The 20,307-nt window shown below is 34.0% G+C and overlaps 1 protein-coding gene across 1 annotated transcript in view; it reads right to left on the bottom strand.

Moving 5' to 3' along the window:
* LOC127850565 (uncharacterized) overlaps positions 1 to 20,307 on the bottom strand; it is a 112,268-nt gene that overhangs the window by 46,438 nt on the left and 45,523 nt on the right. Inside the window, exons 33-52 of the mRNA XM_052383724.1 lie at positions 18,946 to 19,127; positions 18,547 to 18,672; positions 18,318 to 18,431; positions 15,075 to 15,188; positions 14,721 to 14,834; positions 11,976 to 12,089; positions 11,475 to 11,588; positions 10,437 to 10,550; positions 10,017 to 10,130; positions 9,405 to 9,518; positions 8,069 to 8,182; positions 7,093 to 7,206; positions 6,776 to 6,889; positions 6,354 to 6,467; positions 5,519 to 5,632; positions 4,800 to 4,913; positions 2,927 to 3,040; positions 2,535 to 2,648; positions 1,091 to 1,204; positions 602 to 715 (exon numbers count right to left, since the gene is read on the bottom strand). Of these exons, the coding sequence (XP_052239684.1) occupies positions 602 to 715; positions 1,091 to 1,204; positions 2,535 to 2,648; positions 2,927 to 3,040; positions 4,800 to 4,913; positions 5,519 to 5,632; positions 6,354 to 6,467; positions 6,776 to 6,889; positions 7,093 to 7,206; positions 8,069 to 8,182; positions 9,405 to 9,518; positions 10,017 to 10,130; positions 10,437 to 10,550; positions 11,475 to 11,588; positions 11,976 to 12,089; positions 14,721 to 14,834; positions 15,075 to 15,188; positions 18,318 to 18,431; positions 18,547 to 18,672; positions 18,946 to 19,127 (2,360 nt within the window). The remainder of the gene's footprint in view (positions 1 to 601; positions 716 to 1,090; positions 1,205 to 2,534; positions 2,649 to 2,926; positions 3,041 to 4,799; positions 4,914 to 5,518; positions 5,633 to 6,353; positions 6,468 to 6,775; positions 6,890 to 7,092; positions 7,207 to 8,068; positions 8,183 to 9,404; positions 9,519 to 10,016; positions 10,131 to 10,436; positions 10,551 to 11,474; positions 11,589 to 11,975; positions 12,090 to 14,720; positions 14,835 to 15,074; positions 15,189 to 18,317; positions 18,432 to 18,546; positions 18,673 to 18,945; positions 19,128 to 20,307) is intronic.

Genomic DNA, 20,307 nt, shown 5'->3' on the forward strand with positions numbered 1-20,307 from the left:
AGAAAAATATATAGGACCCACATCATATAAAGTAAAAGATTGATAAATAGAACAAATCATTGTTTACACGTTTGCAGCTCATTTAGTGGTACTTATGACACTGGCAAAAATGTCCCTGATTTATAATAAAAAATGTTCGAAATTGTACACGATTATCACCACTTAAGCACTTTAACAAAATAAAAACTAATATGAGTATTCTTTATCGTTTGTCTCAATTGTACAATTTTGGCTTGTGCGTTAAGCCTAGTACTTTCATAGTTACTTTGTTTCACAATTGGTTACGGTCAAAGTTACAATTGGCTATGATCGCCTTTTTTATCTGAGATTGTTGACTGTGCGTAGAGGTATGAAAATAAAGCGATACATGTAATTATACAAATAGAAATACACTCAATCATTTCATATCATGTTTTGGTGACATCTTTTCGTACTTTGTTTAACTTTATGAAGCAATATTATAGTAAAAATAAAACCACACTTTTATCAGACAATACAATTTATGAATACATATTGTCTAAACAATAAGCTATGATAAAAAATATTGGAATGATACAAACTTGTTCACAGTTTTTAACTTGTATACATCCGCAGAACTAACCTGTTGCACACGTGCTTCCGGTGTAGCCATTAAGGCAAGTACACTTGTACCCGTATACAAGGTCTGCGCATGCCCCACCGTTTTGACATGGATTTGGAGAGCATTCGTTGATGTCTAGGATTTAACAAGTGCATGCATCAATATGTGTAGGTATCGACGCGTTCAGATTGTCAACTCTATTTACTCAAACAGACTACCATACATGTGTTGACTGTGCAAAATAAAGGAGCTTTGTGTCAGTAACTTTTTTATCAATACATGTACTTATTTACACGATCAAGTTATATTTCCGGTAAATCTGAAAGCGTCAATACCATACAACCAATGATACGCTGTCAGTAACTTATTTATTAATACATGTACATATACTGATTTCCTACCACGATCGAGTTGTATTTCGGTTAGTTTGAAAGCGTCAATACCAAACAACTGAATATATTTAAATCATAAATAACACTACGATCGGGGCTGAGTCATGGCAATAATTACTTGATTGGCAGAATATTCCAGTGAAACCGTTAACGCATGTGCACGTGTACCCGTTTACGACATCCACGCACGTGGCTCCATTCTGACAGACGTGGATCGCACACTCGTTAATGTCTGAAAACACGAACTTAAAGCTACACTTATGTTCACTCAATTCAGTCTTTATTTTGATACATAATGCATCTGGGCAATAGACAAAATAGACAAAACATGTATGTGCAGTCCAGTCGGTGATAATAGCGAATATCTCGAATATTAATGCATGTCAGGATAGCAGAAAACATAATCAGTGGCTATATGGTCATTACATGTTTATCATAAGATTTATCGTTTTGTAAATTCAATCAAACATTGTATACAATTGTTAAACTATATATCGTACAGGTCAATTTATTATCTCCCTTAACATATAATACACCTTTACTATTTGTCGGAACTATGTCCTTTCGTCAGTGTTCGTTCACAAATGAAGGCTCATGCAATAGTTGTTATGTCCAATCGTAATTAAGAATTTATCTGAGGCAATATTCTGATTGGTCATTCGATATATGTGTTTTATTTCATTGTTTATTTACTGACCACGCTTGTATTATCCAAAACCGTCTAGTGGACTTCGTTAATTCCAACCTGGTGAGTTGTAAAACTGTTTTCCATTAATGAACATTTTGTATTATGAAATGTGTGTGAATTAGTGTATCTATTGTGATATTCATTTTATTCATATTTCGTCGTATTGCTTGATTTGTTATGTTTGACAAACTATTGTTATTGTTTTGTTTAGGTCTTTCCGTAATTGCTACCGGTATATTGGTCAGCGTAAATAAAATTGATTAACCAGAGCTAAAGACTTTGAATGTCATGTCCCCACCCCAAACCTACTACGTATAGTCTAGTTACTAAGAGTTTACGCTTTCTATTTATACATTAAAATCTATAATGAACTATTGCCGGCGATATGTATTTTATTATAATGATACATACCACTGATATACGTTTATGGCATACATTACATTTACTTTAAAGCACGAACATTTGTAAAGGTAGACACAATGATACGATGATTCGAAAATATAAGGTTCAAATTTTACCCTCAGTACAAGTGTAATACCAAATCTGTCTCATAACGTGTGGTTTATACATGTTAGAATCGATACAAAACAGTATTGTCCAAAACGTTGACACATATTTACGCATATTCTATTTGAGTCACAGAATAACGTTTCTGCGAAAGTCACACACGGCGCTTTAAAGAATGACTGCATAGGCCGGTAAGCTCAGTTAATAACCGCACTGTCATAGCGTGCCTCGCAAGTTCGATTCCTAGCCCGGCAACATAACGTGTGCGGCAACTGGTATTTAAATGATTGCTTTGGAAATATTCTCTTGACGTCGGATTTAAGTATATAAGCTGCCATCGCTAAGTGCGTTCCTTAGTTTAACTCACTATTTTGACACAACGTTCCATTGTAGCCGGGTACACATTCGCACGTGTATTTAGCGATACCGTCCAAGCACGTGGCTCCATTCTCGCACTTCTGACCGATGCAATCATTGATATCTAAAATGAAAAATTGGATAGATTCTATATCAAATAACGTGTTGATCCCACAATGTCTGGTCGCGTTATATAGGCATAGCGACGACTTTTACGGAATTATATTTTTGAAAAATAAATGTATCGTTTGAAAAGTGTCTTTAAAGTTATATCTAAACAAGTAAGTTTCTTATTCATGGACAAATTGTTAAACTATCGCTTAATTAATAACTTTTCAAGTATGAATGGTCAATAAAATCGTTATTTTGATATTGTTCTTATAGCCTGAAAGTAAAACTAACTCGTTTCGCAATTGGTTCCAGTGTACCCCGACACACAACTGCATGTATACGCATTCACCTGGTCAACACATGAACCTCCGTTCTGGCAGATTGCACCAACACACTCGTTGACATCTGAAATATTACTGCTAATATTCGCAAATTGTTGCACTGTTATATGACTAGACAACAAAGGGAATAATTCGAAACAAAAACAACAAGAGCTGCGTTTCAGAAACACAATGCCTTATACTTCTCTTTCAAGTCACACCTTAGCTTTATCCCATTGAACATATCATGACGAAGTTATGGTTCATTGATATTTGACAAAGTTACGGGCCTTGAACAGTATCTGAAATCGTTTTTGAAAAAAAAATCAGGAAGTGAAAATTCAAAGGTTCGTAACTTTTGCAAAAATCAGTGGACCGGAACGAAACTCAAACGCAAGTCATGTTGGTAAAATCGCACAGCAAAATCAGGCCAATACCTGCAAGCGTTTAGGAAAAAAATCCGGTAAAACTGTTATTCTATAGGAAAGTCCACTCCCTGTAACTTTGCCAAAAATCAGTGGATCGGAATAAAACTCGCATATCATCTATTCGTCATGTAGGTAGACTCACTCACTTGAAATCAGCTATATATCTGAAAGCGTGTCTTAAAAAAAGAACATCCGAAAAACTGTGATATGGAAAAATTCTCAACGTCAAACGCTCATAACATCGCAAAAAAATCAACAGCAACACATAACAACACAGATACTTAATAAGAATAACACACAGCTATACAAAAAACTTACTAAAGGTTCAACATCCTGACATAAAATCCGCACACGCGAACATACATTTATAAAGAAATATACTTTTGTCTGAGTATTCATTAATGCATCTTGTTAACGTGCTTTATAGTATTATTTAGACTGATCAATCAGACTGCATACTAGTATATCTTGTTCCTATTAAAAAAAAATCAAATCAGTCGTACTTAAGATGAGGCAAGCGGACACGATGGTCATTATATTAGCGTTGCTATGTTATGTATATATGGCGTCAATAGTTTACAACATGCAAAAAATTTGGCTATTAAGTTTGTTAGTTAAAAACTAATTCGACATTTCGAAAGAGGGAGGTAGAATTGCATCTGACGGAATGTATAAAACATTTCATGAACACATGCCGGTTTACAATAAAACATTGAAATGTATAAAATGTGTTCTTTATAAAACAGGAAACGTCAAAGGGCATGCACTGTATAAAACGAGCATTTGCATAAAGTATTATTCTTATTTTAGAAGATTTTTCTCACTACATATACATGTATCAGCAAGAAACTTGAGGGTTACAACTCATTACACATACATGCACGAGTCGAGTGTAATATTTTTACTCTACCGCATTGAAGAGGTCAATTTAAAGCGATGAATTATGGAGAAAAACCTCATGGTATGAACAAACAACTTATTCCATGAACACGCAATCTGCCACAGCAAAGCTCGTAACATATATGTATAAACAAACCCTTTAACAATGTAAAGAAATAGGTCTGAATTACAAGTTGTTGTTCATAAAAAGTATGCAGCCAAAATGTTAGAGCACTTTTCTCATTTCAGCCGATGCAATGTGAGGAATTATCTATAAGAATCTAATCGCAATACATTTCTCTAACTTTCTACTTTTTATTTAGAATATCCAAAACCAGGGTTTGACAGCTACGTCGAATAAAACTACAAAAGTCAAGCTGTGATCAAGCTTTCGCATAGCAACCTACACGCTCTCGAAAAAGTTTCTTTATGCTGTTCTGATTTGCTCAAACGGCATATGGCCACAAAGTTTGTCTTATTAACACACATGCAATTAGCATACAACCTGGCACACAGTAAAAGTTGTGCAGTACATACTTGTTTCACATGTCGTTCCAGTATATCCGGGCTTGCAACTGCACGTGAATTTGTTGATGCCGTCGTTGCATGATCCACCGTTTAAGCAAGTGGCCGCTGCACACTCATCTATATCTGTAATGGTAAGTGCTTATACTTTTGCATAAATACTAGCTAAAGAACCGGCTGAAGGTTATTTGCGGACGGACAACGTCTCGTCATGGTTAAACAAATGTAGGGATGTATGCCTTTATAAATTTATTTTAAATCAAAGCTTGAACAAATATCATCTCTAAAATGAACACATGAATCAACTTACGTTAGGTTTTATGTAAATGTTTTTGCCGAAGATAACAATTCGAAAATTTAATAAATAAGTGATCCAGAGAACACCGCAGTGCCTCGTAATATTTCGTATTTTCTATTATCACTCGTGAATAAAACTATTTGATAGCTCATGAATGGAAAATCGATCATCATTATATTTCATTTCATGCTTTTCCACCATTTGGTTGACTTTTAAAAGAGATTTTCATTACAATGTCGCGGCAATCATACAGTCATGCCGCGTATATAACGACGTTATTTCACTTGTAAACCGGTATCCGTGGATTATTTGTTTGATACAAGAATAAAGAAAATGTAGTAACAGTGAAACTGTGTAAATGATTGTAGTTTTACCAATGACCGCTATAATAACCCGTTAGGACAGCAACAATAATACCGCATAACATACTCACTGTTCTGACAGATATGCCCGTTGTATCCACTGACGCACGTACAATTAAAGCCGTTAACACGATCTTGACACGTGCCGAAATTCTGGCAGGGATTGGACGAACATTCATTAATGTCTACAATAAAGTTTAAATCATGTTTAAACAAAAGAAGATTGTCTTAATGTGTTTATTTGTCAATTTGTGCATAAGCACTATTGAATTATTTTGTTTCGTTTTTGTATTTTTGACGGATATGGTTTCCGAAATAAAAGCTCAGATGTAATAATGATTCAAGTTTGTACTGTTATGCTTTTTTTCTTGAGTTTCTATCATATTTTGTCATTTTGAAATGCTGCTTCTGATCTTTATTTAAGAAATCGCGAACATTATGTATAAGTAATTCAACAACAATTCGAAGTTCTGATGAGAAGGATCATACATTACGAGGGCAATGGTCGATGCCTTCAATTGCCTGCTGCGCGTCTTAACAACAAGATGTTAATTGACCGAACACTCAGAAAAGTATCGAATACAACATGATTTGATAAAGATTTGTGCAATTAAAATGATACATATATAATTGTATGCGCCGACGCGGAACTAGTTTTCTCGTGGTAAATGAGGAGATACAAGCGTAGTATTTTATTTTTGTTAATGTGAAAATAGGACCGTGTAATGCAAAACTATATGTTACTATATCATAAGCAATGTTTGTTTCATACATAAAATAATATTATCATTACAATCACATTGGAACCAATAAATCACGATGAACTATTTAATGCGACTTAAATTGTTACATATTCAATGTAGAGAACGTTCATTTGCTTATGAGAAGTTTTCAAAATTGTTTAACCTGCAGCACACGTAGGGCCCGAATAGCCTGGCGCACAGGTGCATGTATATTGGTTCACCAGGTCGTTGCACGAGGCGCCATTTCCACATGGGCTCGATGTACATTCGTTGATATCTGAAAGTGATGACAAATTAGTGAATTTCATTCAAATGAAGGACGAAAAGCATTAGCAATAATAATGTAACTATTTACCTGGATAATGCGTGTATACATTGTGTACACATGTTATAGGCCACCACAGGCGTCGCAGTACAAAGTATTGGACGTTGACTTACCCTCAGGGATTATTTCACAGGATCATCATATGGTCAGAACATTATAACTTCAGTTATCAATAGCACTATAGTGTTGTATTGAATTAGTACACTGTAATGTGTCTTTCATCCGTTTTACCTGTTTGACATGTATATATATAAAATTACCTGTATCACAGAAGGTGCCCGTATAGCCCGCCACACAAGAACACGTGTAGCCGGCCACTTTGTCCTGACACGTTGCGCCATGTTTGCACGTATTAGATTCACATTCGTTGATATCTGAATATAAAAACTCACAGTGAGAAAATAATATGATAATTACCTCAAGAAATCGCTCACTCTTATAGTAAGAAAATCAATGGTTAGACCTGTAAGTGTGCTTCTTAACAATTGTTTTAAAACAACCAAATACTAGAATACTTAACCTTTAATAAATAAACATACAATTAAATTAAAAACATAAATTCCAAATATGTACTGACTCGTTTCGCAGTGGGTTCCAGTGTACCCCGACACACAACTGCATGTATACGCATTCACCTGGTCCACACATGATCCTCCGTTCTGACAGATGGCGGTGACACACTCGTTGATATCTGAATCAAATTTCAATTATTCGAACATTCTCATATCATGTACCTGCCATGACATTATAGGGAGAAAGTCAAGTAAAAAATCGCATCTGGTTTCAGTCCATGATTTTTCAATTGCGAGTAGTAAATACGAACACACATCGAAAAAAAATGGTAGATGCTCATTTCCACCTTGCGTTCAATAAAGGAATGATGACTATTCAACAAAATCATTTACAGCTTTTTTAAACGTTTGCGATTGGTATATTTCATGCATTTGACTTAAATACTAAACAATACGGGAACAAAATAGCACATGGAGTATGGGGCATTGAGCCTCACAGTAAATGAAAAAGCACATGTCTGCATCATCATTAATCGTTTAGCGTTCAAGTAAAAAGGAATAACTTAATAATATAAATTATTGTTCATATAATGTTTCGTGTCCGGATGACAGCTATTGCTGTTTATATGTATTTAGTTTAATAGCAATAAATAATGTTAAAAAGCATAAGAGATACGAGTAAGTCGTATAACCGATTGGGTTGCCTTTCACTTTTAAATACACATGTAGCCGAAATGTTGGAGCAATTGTCTCCAATAAGCCACCACACTGTTATAAATCAGTCATTCGGGCCTACGGATGAGACTTTTCAAAAAAAATTTGGCTTTGAGGAAAAGATACATATCAGGTTTAGACAAATAAGTCAAATAAAACAAAGATAGAAAAGCAATGAACAAACCCTTGACAAGCGACCTGTACGTGATCGATATATCTAACGTAACGGCAGAATATGCAGATTCGTCCAAACGACACATGGACACCGTACATGCCCGATCAAACAAAATGCATTATGGCACAACGTTGAAGTTTTGCTAAACATACTTGTTTCACAAATTGTTCCAGTATATCCAGGTTTGCAACTGCATGTGAATTTGTTGATGCCATCGTTGCATGTTCCACCGTTTAAGCATGTAGCTGCTGCACACTCATCGATATCTGTAATAAAAAGTAGTAGGCCAAAAAGAAAGTAATTCGTTCCACTGGCATCGTCAAAATTGGGCAGACAGGTCGGGTAAACTTTTTTGTTTACCTTTTTTTTTCGATCCCTTCTTTAATAAGAAAATGCAATGCCATGTCAAACATTGTCCAAATCTCTATTTCTCTATTTAACAAATCTTTAAATTAATTATTTATGTTTAAGTTGATTAAGCGAATTTAAACGAGTGCAACACAAGAAATTGTTAATTTAGTGAAAATGATTGAATTAAGCAAACACGATCGAAAAGTCATCGAAAACTCAACCTGGAAAACTAGGAAAACGCTTTCAGTCGAGACACGAGATAAATGTACGTTGCGTTATTTAAAAAAACAGCTGTTTTACCCCTAATTGGGATGATTCAAGTAGTTGACGATTAACATCTCATACTTTTATAATTTTACGCAGTTAGTTATTTAGTCACAGTCATGATGTTAATTGCGTCAATGCTTAATATATATGATGATATCAGAGAAAACATAATAGGACGATCCATGTGAAAATAAACACCAATTTGAGAATCCATGATAAAGTTCAATTACCTTATTTTATCTGCATACACGTGCGTTATTTGTTATAAAGTTGACAACTAGATATTTATAAATTCAAATATAGTGCATCACTATAAATTTCTTACTACGAGTTATAACGTTACAACGGCTGTCAGAAGTTTGACTCAAGGAAAATTTGAAAATTAACAGGACGCAGAATGAAAAAAAGAAGAAAAATATCCTCTCTCACATGGAGTCAGTACCAAAAACATTTTGCGTAATTATAAATTAATGCATTTATTTAAGTTATTAAATTACAGTTGGTGTTACTCGGATTATTCTTTAGTATAACATAGTGATTTTTTTGTTATTTCATGCTTTTCCACCGTTTGTTTACATATCTTAAAGGTTTTATTATATAATATCGCGGTAATCCTACATATATGCAGTAAAAATAACGACGTCATTTCACAAAGTCTGAGTTCAGCATCTCTGACTTAATTGTTCGTTTTGAGAGCGAGAACAAAGTAGTTTTGGTAAAAGAATGAAGATAACTGATATGATTACAGTGACTATGGTTGTTTACCGTTTGACACAGTGGGTTACTGATTATTCCTCATTTATCATTTACTATGCTAGTAAGCAATTTGAAAATATTAATTAAATAAAATATACGTTTTAAAAGACTCACTGTTCTGACAGATATGCCCGTTGTATCCACTGACGCATGTACAGTTGAAGCCGTTAACACGATCATGGCAAGTGCCGAAATTCTGACAGGGAGTGGACGCACATTCATTTATGTCTGTAATAAAGTTCAAATACAGTTTAGGAGAGTGTTTCTGTATTCTATTATATTCCAGTTCGACCAGTTTTTACATTAACAATTGAACTATGTAGATGTATATGCGCCAACTTTTATGCTCGAAATAAAAGCTGCACTTGAAAGATTTTTGTTACACATTTAGATTTTGTAACGCTACATATGACCTTTGTTTACAAATCATGTACATAGCGTATATGTCATTAAATAACAACACAAAATTATGATGCTTATGAAATAATATATCAGGAACTCGTAGGTCTAAGTGTCGCGGATCAGAACATACATAGTGTTCCGATACTTACTGTATTGTATCAATACGTGTGCAATTAAAATGATAACACCTTCTATGATACAATCCAGACCAAAACAACTTGTTGCGTGTCAACAGTTTATTGTTTGGTTTAAGTATATGTAGTATATATCAGATGTAGAGAACATGTATCTGTTGTGTTATACACTCGTTCTTAGTTGTTTAACCTGAAGCACAAGTAGGTCCCGAGTAGCCTGGTGCACAACCGCAGGTATACAGGTTCACCAGGTCGTTACATGTGGCGCCATTTTTACACGGGTTCGATGAACATTCATTTATTTCTGGAAGTAATGAAAATTTGTTCGCGTCATTTGAATTAATTACTGATAGTATTAATGGACTTATCATATACATATTTACCTTTGATAATACATGACATAAGAATTTTTAGACATCAAATGAGTATAACTTCAACATATATTTACTTCACCGAAGAGTTCATTATTCAGGATCATTGCACTTTCAGTTCAGATTAAGTTTAGTTATGTTATGCACTATAGTGTGCTATTTAATAACGAAATGCGTTAATATGCATCCGTTTATCCGTAACATAATTGCAACAGGTGAACCAATGCATATACAATTACCTGTCTCGCACACAGTTCCTGTATAGCCCGCAGGACAAGCACAGGTGTACCCGGCCACTTTGTCCTCGCACGTGGCGCCATTTTTGCACGGACTGGATACACATTCGTTGATATCTGTATGGATATAGGCATTAACGGTTAATAGTATGTAAACAAATATTATAAGGGCTTTGAAATGCTCTTTAAGTCGATAAATCAATTTTTAAGACCGCTTTTAAAGGTTAGTGTAATAACTCATTAATCCATTAAGACAGCAATACTTCTTATAGTACACATAAACACTAATCATATACACATCTATATCGTTAAGCTCACTAAACACAAAAATTAATATTTAAATTTGATTTTGAGTTTCCCTTGAAACCTACAAATACTGGTTGGTAATGACATTTAAACATATTTTACAAATACAACACATCTTTATCTTAATTACGTTGAGTTTTTAATCAAACAAAAATGTTGATGAAATGTGTTAATAGAAGCGCTTAATTTTACGTGTTTTTGTTGAGGTGTGTCCTTTAAGTCGCTTTATTTTGATATTGTTATTAAAACTCAAACGTTTTCGCCCTACACACACTTAATAAAAAAGAAATAACTCTTAAAACTTAATAGAAGTGCACGCGCATCCATCAACCCACTTAATCAATACTACACGTTTAACATAACTATTAATCTCGTAATCGCTTGGATGTGAACTTTTGCCTCTCCTAAACAAGTTCTGTATGAGCGTAGTATCCCTTAACATATCTTGTACAAGTTCTTTAACCACAGGGCATATAGTTTGTATTGCTTCTGTGGTATTCAATAGTTATGCTATCTGAACAAAAAAACACGGTAATACTGAGCTAGATATACATAATTATCGCGCCATTAACAGCATTTAGTACATTGAATATGGGATTTGATGTATCCCAACGCTTAAAAAAAGATTATTTGCCTGATTAGAAATCTAATCATGTACTCTAACTAAAATGTGAATGATATCGTAGGATTTAATGCCAAACGCATCGTAAAATTATTATATTTATGAATATTTACTCGTTTCACAATGTGTTCCGGTATATCCAGTAGCACACGTGCACGAATATTTGGCAATGCCGTCTGCACAGGCTCCTCCATTTTGGCACGGACCAGATGCACAGTCGTCAATGTCTAAAAGTAAAGAACTAAAAAGTAAACTTACTCCACAAAAGCGCTTCTATACAATATATTTATACCATACATGGCATTGATATATATTGCATTTATTAAAGAAACTACAACATGGCGTATACTTATGTACGATACTTATGCTAGAACATTTTTTTTTCTGGGTGTTATATCCGATTGTGTCTTCTTATGGTTACATGTAAGATTGGCATGAAATAACGGAGTTCTCCAGCTAAGTGGATATTATGATTGTTGTTTAAAACAACCAATCTTTATTGAAACGTCGAATGTGTAATAATTCTTAACGTTCAAGAAGTGTCTCAACAATATAAACACCAAAAATTTACATATGGAAATATTAAACAAATACTTTACATTTTGTACACTTACTTGTGTCACATAGTGTTCCAGTGAAGCCGATTGCACAGGTGCATGTGTACTTGTTAACGGCGTCGTTACATGCAGCGCCGTTCTTACATGGGCCTGATATGCATTCATTTATGTCTGCAAATAAAGTATTTCAAATATATTGCTAACGTTAGTTGTATTAGTTTAATTAGGGCTATTGTCATTATGTTAATTTTCAAAATAATTTAATTATGTCTACATGTATTGTAACTTTTTTCAAAATGGCTCCTTTTCTTAACAGTCTCCAATGCATCACATATCTTCCTACCGAGACCAGTGTTGATTCGCAAAGAGAATTATCAGCATAATTGTTGAGTTTAATATGCATTGATTTGGTTCAGAAAACAATATATTTACAATTATAGAGTATAATAAATAATGAAAGCACATTGAAACGCGTTTTTTTCTTACAATTTTGAAAAAAATTACCTTGGTTTAATTGGGAAATTTACGCCGCATTTTTTTTTTAATCGGTAAGCATGACTATGTATAACGACACAAATTACAGTTTCAATCCTATGCAAACATTACTTTAAGTGTAACATCAGGATGAGATAAATTCATTATCAATCTTAAAAAAGAAACATTAGATAGGTCCCGTCCAAAAGGAGTAATATAATTTATACATAACACTGTTAGTGGGGTTTTATGAGATATTTTAAGTTTCACGATATGAGTGCGATTTGTTTCATGAATTAAATGAAGTTTGCAGACTTTTCTTAAGTATGGAAGCGTATATGGTACACGATGATGCTGTGATGATGTAAACATTATATGATATGATACGGCATGATATGAAAAAGGTGCCATGGCGTAAAAATAACTAATCGTGTCGACTGAAAGTATGATGGCAAGTCATTTTATGTTGATTGTCAACTAAGATCATGTCGACCAAATATTGTTTCGGGAAAAGCCGGAAACATTTACGTCGAGACTTTAACTTAATGTCGTTATGGCGAGTAAAATTAAAAGGAAAAAAACTACAAAACTATGACGACATGCCATGTTATTTCACAGTAAGTCGATATAAACTAATCCGACATGAAAATATTATTGGGATGCACCATATACGCTTCCATAGTTAAGCCTTCACATGGGAAAAACGTACAGAAAATCAGATCGTCTTTGACTGCTAACAGCGAAACTATTCTTGCTTAAACATGTCATATACGCGTTTTATAAATGTGTATTTCCTCTCCTATATAACATTAAAATATACCAGCATTTTGTCTGATTTGTATTATTTTGTGTTTATTATTGAATGCCCTGCATCATTTAAGCACAGTTAACGAAAGGAAGTAGGTTATTCTAAACTGAAATTTCACGCACTTCGACGTAAATGAATGCAGAATGAAATAAGGATTTATAACGAATGTTGTTACTTTTCGCGAATTCAAAACATTAGGCTGTCGTACAGCATAGATAAATTAATATGTTAAATTAAACAATGCATTTTTTGCAGTTGGGACTCTTTAAAAAATTGATTTTGTAAGCATTGTTGTTTGTAACTAAATCAGTACGATATGATAAAAAAATGCTGTGCGCGTGATACGATGTTCCCATTTAATCATAAAAACCAATTGACAATCTAATTTAAAGGGGCCTTTTCACAGATTTTGGCATTTTTTAACTTATTCATTAAATGCTTCATATCGATAAATGTAAACATTGGATCGTAAAAGCTCCAGAAAAAAATCAAGAATAAAATTAAAAAAAGGAAAAGAACATTGCCCGGACCAGGTTTCGTACCGGTGACCCCTGGAGTCCTGCCAGAGTCTTGAAGTAAAAACGCATTAGCCAACTGAGCTATTCCGCCAAGTACACATACTTGACGAATTTTATACCTTATATAAGCAATCTTCGTAGTTTCACAAAATTTAACGACAAAAACAGAACTCTCCAAATTATTCAATTGTTTCGCGTTGCAACGCTTTATAATTTTTAGGTTTTAAAATCGTCAAAAGATGCATATAATGGCTATATTAGACCATGGTAAATGTTCAGTATTACTGTTTCCTCACAAATATAATAACTAAAACGAAAATTTGCGAATCTGAAACAACTTTTTTCAATTTTGTCAATTTACCAAAGCGTGAAAAGATCCCTTTAAAACTTAGATTGAATAGCAATAAGGCAAATAGTAGCTTTGTGCTTGTCTTTGTAAATAACAGTAGAATAAGAGGGTAAACACATTTAAACTTATTATCTTTGCTATAATGTTTGCGAAAACAAAATTGTATTTTTTATAATTCGGAAGGTTTTGTCAGAACTGGAACAATGCATTATATATTTTTAATAATATGGAAGGTTTTGTTAGAACTGGACAAAATGCATGGGGAAAGGGTCTTACTTTGGTCATTGGGAGCAGTCTCAAAAGATGGTTACCGTTTTGTAAAGATAACAGTTCGCATGTTAAAACGATACATTCTTTACAATAATATTATATATGTAGACGCTAGAAAAAACAGCATTTCTTTGAAAATACGTTTTATGTTAAATATATGAAAATGCATACACCTTTGTTTGATAAAATAACGTGCAACAGTCTGGTTATATGCAGTCGTATTGAAATTAAGAATCTGTATATACCGTAATAGTTTTGCTTATATTAAGGAAAGATCATGATTTGGTTAGTGTTATCGGATTATGTATATACTTCATAGACTAACCCCCCTTTTATATCCTATTTATATCGGTTGTACGATGATACATCAATACAATGCTTACTTGTCTCACACAGGATACCGGTAAACCCAGCAGCACACGAACACGTGTATCCGTTGACAGCATCGTTACAAGTACCCCCATTCAAACACGGAGTGGAAGTACACTCGTTGATGTCTGCAAGCGCAAAATGTTTTCGAGATGTATGCCATTCATGAAACATTAACACACCAGGAGTAGCTTATGACAATAATTCTGAACATACACAAGTGCCACTAAATTAAATAAAACCTTTTTAAACATCGCATCGCTTCTATTGCGAGTCAAACATGTGCAAGTGAAAAATTCTTTACGTAAGGAAATGTGTGTCTAATTACATAAGGTTATGACACGTAATTAATGACATTTTGTTCTTACTTGAAGCGCATGTGGCTCCCGTATAACCAGGCGCACAGTTGCACGTGTACGTTGCCAGTCCGTCCACGCATGCCCCTCCGTTCTGACATGGCTGAGGATCGCAGTTGTTTGGATCTAAGATGGTTAATAAGGCTTCTTCTATATATGAGTGTCAATCTTAGAAAATCCTGACTTAATGCATGTGTATTAAGTGAAAGATAACCTAGGGACGCCTTCTAAGGCTTTCCATGAACTACACTATCCGTAGTAACGGATTTTTTCGTTTAAACGAAGTCTCTCCCCGACGACTATCAAGTTCAGGAGGAAGTGTACCCCCAGATAAGCCTAAGCGGACTGCACTGGTTAAGTATGGACGATACTTCATGCACATGCATTAGGCCAATGTCTGACACAGCGCGGCGCATACACATATAACTAATCTATTAACTTCTACTATGTTACATGTAATGCATCTGAGAACGCTTCCTTAGAAGTATTTATAGAAAATAGTGACTGTGGGTGAACTACTGATCGTCAAACATTTTTATATCGCTTAGTTTCTAAATCAAAGGTCAAACAGCTATCATTTGAAATGTGTTTATCAGTTCCCACTGAGTAAAAGAATATTCCCTTGTGTAATTACGTGTGGTGTTTTCTGACCTCTTCCTGCAAGTTTGTTTCTCTGACTGTAAAAGTTGATAATAGATATTTACATACATGTACCAAAGATCTTTGAGATAACATAAAAAAGGTTGATTTCGATTCTTTAAGTGGTTTGATGTTGCAACTATTATTATCCAAACTTCATTTTGACAATTCACACTGTCATTTAAAATTATAGTTTTTGCATATTATTTTCAGGGGTTTTAATAGGACTTCGCTTAATCTCAAACGTGTAGAGTGTCAAAACAATACTACAAATTGAATTTATATTAACATGAAAACAATTACAACATTTACCTCGTCACTAATTGTTTTATAACTTATCTATCATGTCAGTATTTACTGCAAATTAAAGAAAAATAGAAAACGTGATAACATCACGTTATCAACTAAATAATTGTGTTAATTATTATTTACAAGTGTAATGCTTAAATGCTGTAATGCGAAAAAAACAGGGTTTAATTTTACTTCAGCAGAACGTATTAAGAGCGAGTTCGACGTCAGAGTACATATTGCATACACAACTTTTTCTTAATTGTAACTTCGAATTGCATTTATTTAAGCTGGTACTGTCGAGAACATAAATGCAGCGTTCTAAATGCAGCCCTACAATTGTAATGCGACCTTTAAGTGTTTTGTTAAATTCTCGAAATATTATGCCAGCCATTATTTATTACAATATTAACATTAACAACAAAACAATAGTAGTATCTCTTAAAAATAATAAAAACAATAAACAAATCACATTCTCAATTTAATGACATGGATTGCGTTTATCCTTATTTATTTAGTTTACAAAAAATATCTGTGTACAATGCTTTGTTCAAGTAGCAGTCAAAGCTAAATTGTTGTTGTGATATGTGTGTCAAGTTTTCAAACGATCAACTATCAATGTTTAGCTTTAATTCAATTAGTATTTAAAATATGTATCTATTAATGTATCGGCTTTTATAAAAAGGTTGACGGGATTTAAACTTCACACTCAAAATCCCTTAAACTTATTAAATTCAAATAGCGCATACATTTATATACATAAAGCAGAACGAAAGAAGTCAATAGCAGTTTGTTTGATAAACATTGTAGTTTGCTTGAGACATAATTGTTGGGGACAATATGCGGCTTTTTTTGTTATCTTCACAAACAGATCTTTATTGTTATCAGCATGAACATATTTTATCAGATTAGCAGTGGACTTTGTATGATCTCAGATTGAGACACATAATCAATAATCTCCAGTGAATACACATGCTATAAATGAATCAAACAATGTTGCTAGCCTTGCGTGTTTTTTAGTTGCTTTTTAACATAGTTTTCGTATAAACTAGTCGAAATCAAACGGTTGGCAATTTCTGAGGAAGTTCACATAGTTTTGATTAAGGTCCATTTCGATATCAATCTTCAACACAAATATGTTGTTACCATGATTGAGTAAGATGTGAAGTTTCCTTTAAACTAAATATAAAAAGCAGATTCAGAAATATTAAAATCTGGAAATCAAAACTTATCCTGAGCGTATCTTTACCTAAAATGGATACTAGTAACTGAGAATATAAACCGGTAGATGATAAGAAAATTTGCATACATATGCACGCATAAATATATATGAATAGATCAAAGTAATAAAAGAAAATTCATCTAAAATTATAATCACATTTATGGAACTTCCATCGAAGAGTACCATTCAATCTGCCTTGGTCAGATGTTTAACGTTTTTGCCAAACGCAGATTAAAAACCGGAATATCATCAGGTGTGAAAAGAAAAACGAACACAATGCGTTCAGATGGTTTTGACAATTCACTAAGTAATTAAATTAACATGATATCAATACAAAACGTATGAGTAAAGAAAATATCAATAAATGTGCGCGAAGACGTGGGCATCTTGGAAGACCGAGCTTCATGCATGTGCGTGAATTGACTCCCCAGATACGCCTATGTAGTCAGTAAAGGCAAATCAGGAACGATACTTTCCGCATAAAATGGATTTCAATTTAGAAAAGACGTCCTTCAAACAAAACATTCCATAAAATCGGAAAGCGACGTCCTTGAAGAACATGAGCGGACTATAAAAGCTTATCAGGGACGATACTCTCCACCTAGACTGGATGTGCGGACTACAAATTAAGGCTTATCAGGGACGATACTCTCCACCTAGACTGGATGTGCGGACTACAAATTAAGGCTTATCAGGGACGATACTCTTCACCTAGACTGGATGTGCGGACTACAAAGGCTATTCAGAAACGATACTTTAATCACATATCCCAGAGCAAAGCCCATATACTTCTAAATTATCAAATACGATATCAAATACATGCAGTTGTATGTTTAATCTCGACAATTCTTATTGTATTGTATTGTATTTAACGAAATTTACGATGATGAAAGAACATCGTTCTTCATACATGCAAAGGTATGATGGATTGTCTTCAGACGTATGTGATGAATGCCTACACAATCCGAACGTCTCCAAGGAAATTAATTCGACCACTTAACATTGTGTCTGTAAATAACTATTAGGGTATTATCAGTTTATGTATTGTTTGGCACTATTATAATATATGATATATACCGAAGCCAACTACGAATTTAAGTACTTACTTGTTTCACATCTTGCGCCAGTGTACCCAGTAGCACAGGTGCATGTAAACTTTGCTATCTCGTTGGTGCACGAGCCTCCGTTCATGCAGGGGGCAGAACCACATTCGTTTATTTCTGAAGTGGGACAAAGTGCCAACTCAGATGTAAACTTTATTTAAAACAATTACAACACAAACAAATATTTCACATTATTCTTGCATGCAAATCTATATCGCAAACACAAACCCACCCGTGCATTCATAGTCATTGCTCTGCGTGTATCCAAGGTGACAGGTGCAGGTGCCTCCTGTACATGATGCGTTAATCAGGTTCACGCAGAGGTTTGCAACTGTTGCACATGAATCTCCTACCTTGCCTAGCAAACAGATAAAAAAAACTTTTATTTAAATAGAATGCATTGTGGTGAGTATGTTAATTTGTTGTAAGTCTTCTTACTATTCCCGTATGATGTCAAACAGGTTTTCAATTGAGACCTACGTCCAATGCCAATTTAAAGTTACTGATCCTTTAACACACCGTGCAAGTCAGCAAAAAGATGTGAAAACAATCTTGAAGGCAATGTTCCCAACAAATCGTCATTCTTTTTTACGCTTTTCATATTGCCAAGTCAATTATGAACCGTGATTACCTGCCACACAAGTCGGGTTTAAGTCTGACCATCCCGATCCAAGGATACACGTTCGGGTGCTCACTCCAGTCAGTTTGAACCCCGCACTACATGTGTAGGTAGCAACAGAGCCTTGTAGGGTACCATCAATCGAAACTGCTCCGTTTGTGGGATTTGTGGGATTTTTCGAATCAACCGTGTAACTGCAATCTATAACCACGAAATACTAGTATATATGTTTGTCATGTTTCCCTTTTAATTTCTCTTTGCTATAATGTGTATATTTAATAGTCATTAACAAACTTTGTTTTTGTAGACCAAAATGGTGTTATCATAAAAAAAATATTGGCTTATTGTTTACATGTTGCTTACTCATCTACATATGATCATATATAAAATTCACACTATTAAAAACCACCCTGAGAGAAACATGAAATGATTAGTCGTCTCGTGTACATCCTATTGTAATTGTCCACTAATAATTTAAGGAAAGAATATTTACTGTAATCACATCCGCTTTTATCAGGTTTTGCTTGGTATTTCTGGGCAGATGAGCACACACATTTTTGTGTGTTGACCTGGTCACAGACGGAGTTTGGGAGCGAGACACATTCTGTTGCATTAGTAGCGCAACCTGAAAGACCAATATCCAAATTTTAGTTCCGTAAATAATATTGTTGATTTCTAACAATATTCTTTATTACAGATCGTTAACAACTGAATGGAACATACTTAAAACAAAATATACTTTTTTTAAATCAACATCATACTCCTATTATTGTAGATGTAATATGGTCAATGTATTATACAAATATAGTATTTCATACAATATCTGGCAAATATTTATGTGTTCCTGAAATTAATATATATGACAGTGTACCATATAAAAGCAGTTTTAGATGACGATTTTAAGCAGTTTTAGATGACGATTGACGACTTGTATAGAACTTACAACATTACAGCATCAAAACACTTTTAACCGTTTTGTTTCATTAATATCACGCACTTGTTACCCCAATCTGAGCGCTGGTGAATTTCACGACACACGCAATAACCAGTAAAGAAAACATGATTTTCCGGTATCCTTTTAATGAACAAACATGACAGTATTCGGATCCGCACTGTTATAACTTAAGTTAAATACTAAAATACTTCAGTATTTAAACAAATAACTGCTGTTTAAAGACACATTGTGTTATATAAACTGTGAACATCTTTGTTAAATTGTAGTTGTATCTGAACCCTATTGTCTGTTGTTTATTATATGTTCACAATACTTATTTTATAAGGCTATTTACCGATTCGTTATTCTTTGTGTTACGTTTTCAAAAGGTATTACTGATTTGCATACACGTATTTATATTCAATAAACATTAAATAATC

The sequence above is a fragment of the Dreissena polymorpha genome, chromosome 1 (genome assembly GCF_020536995.1).
Source record: "Dreissena polymorpha isolate Duluth1 chromosome 1, UMN_Dpol_1.0, whole genome shotgun sequence".
Taxonomy (NCBI): Eukaryota; Metazoa; Mollusca; class Bivalvia; order Myida; family Dreissenidae; genus Dreissena; species Dreissena polymorpha.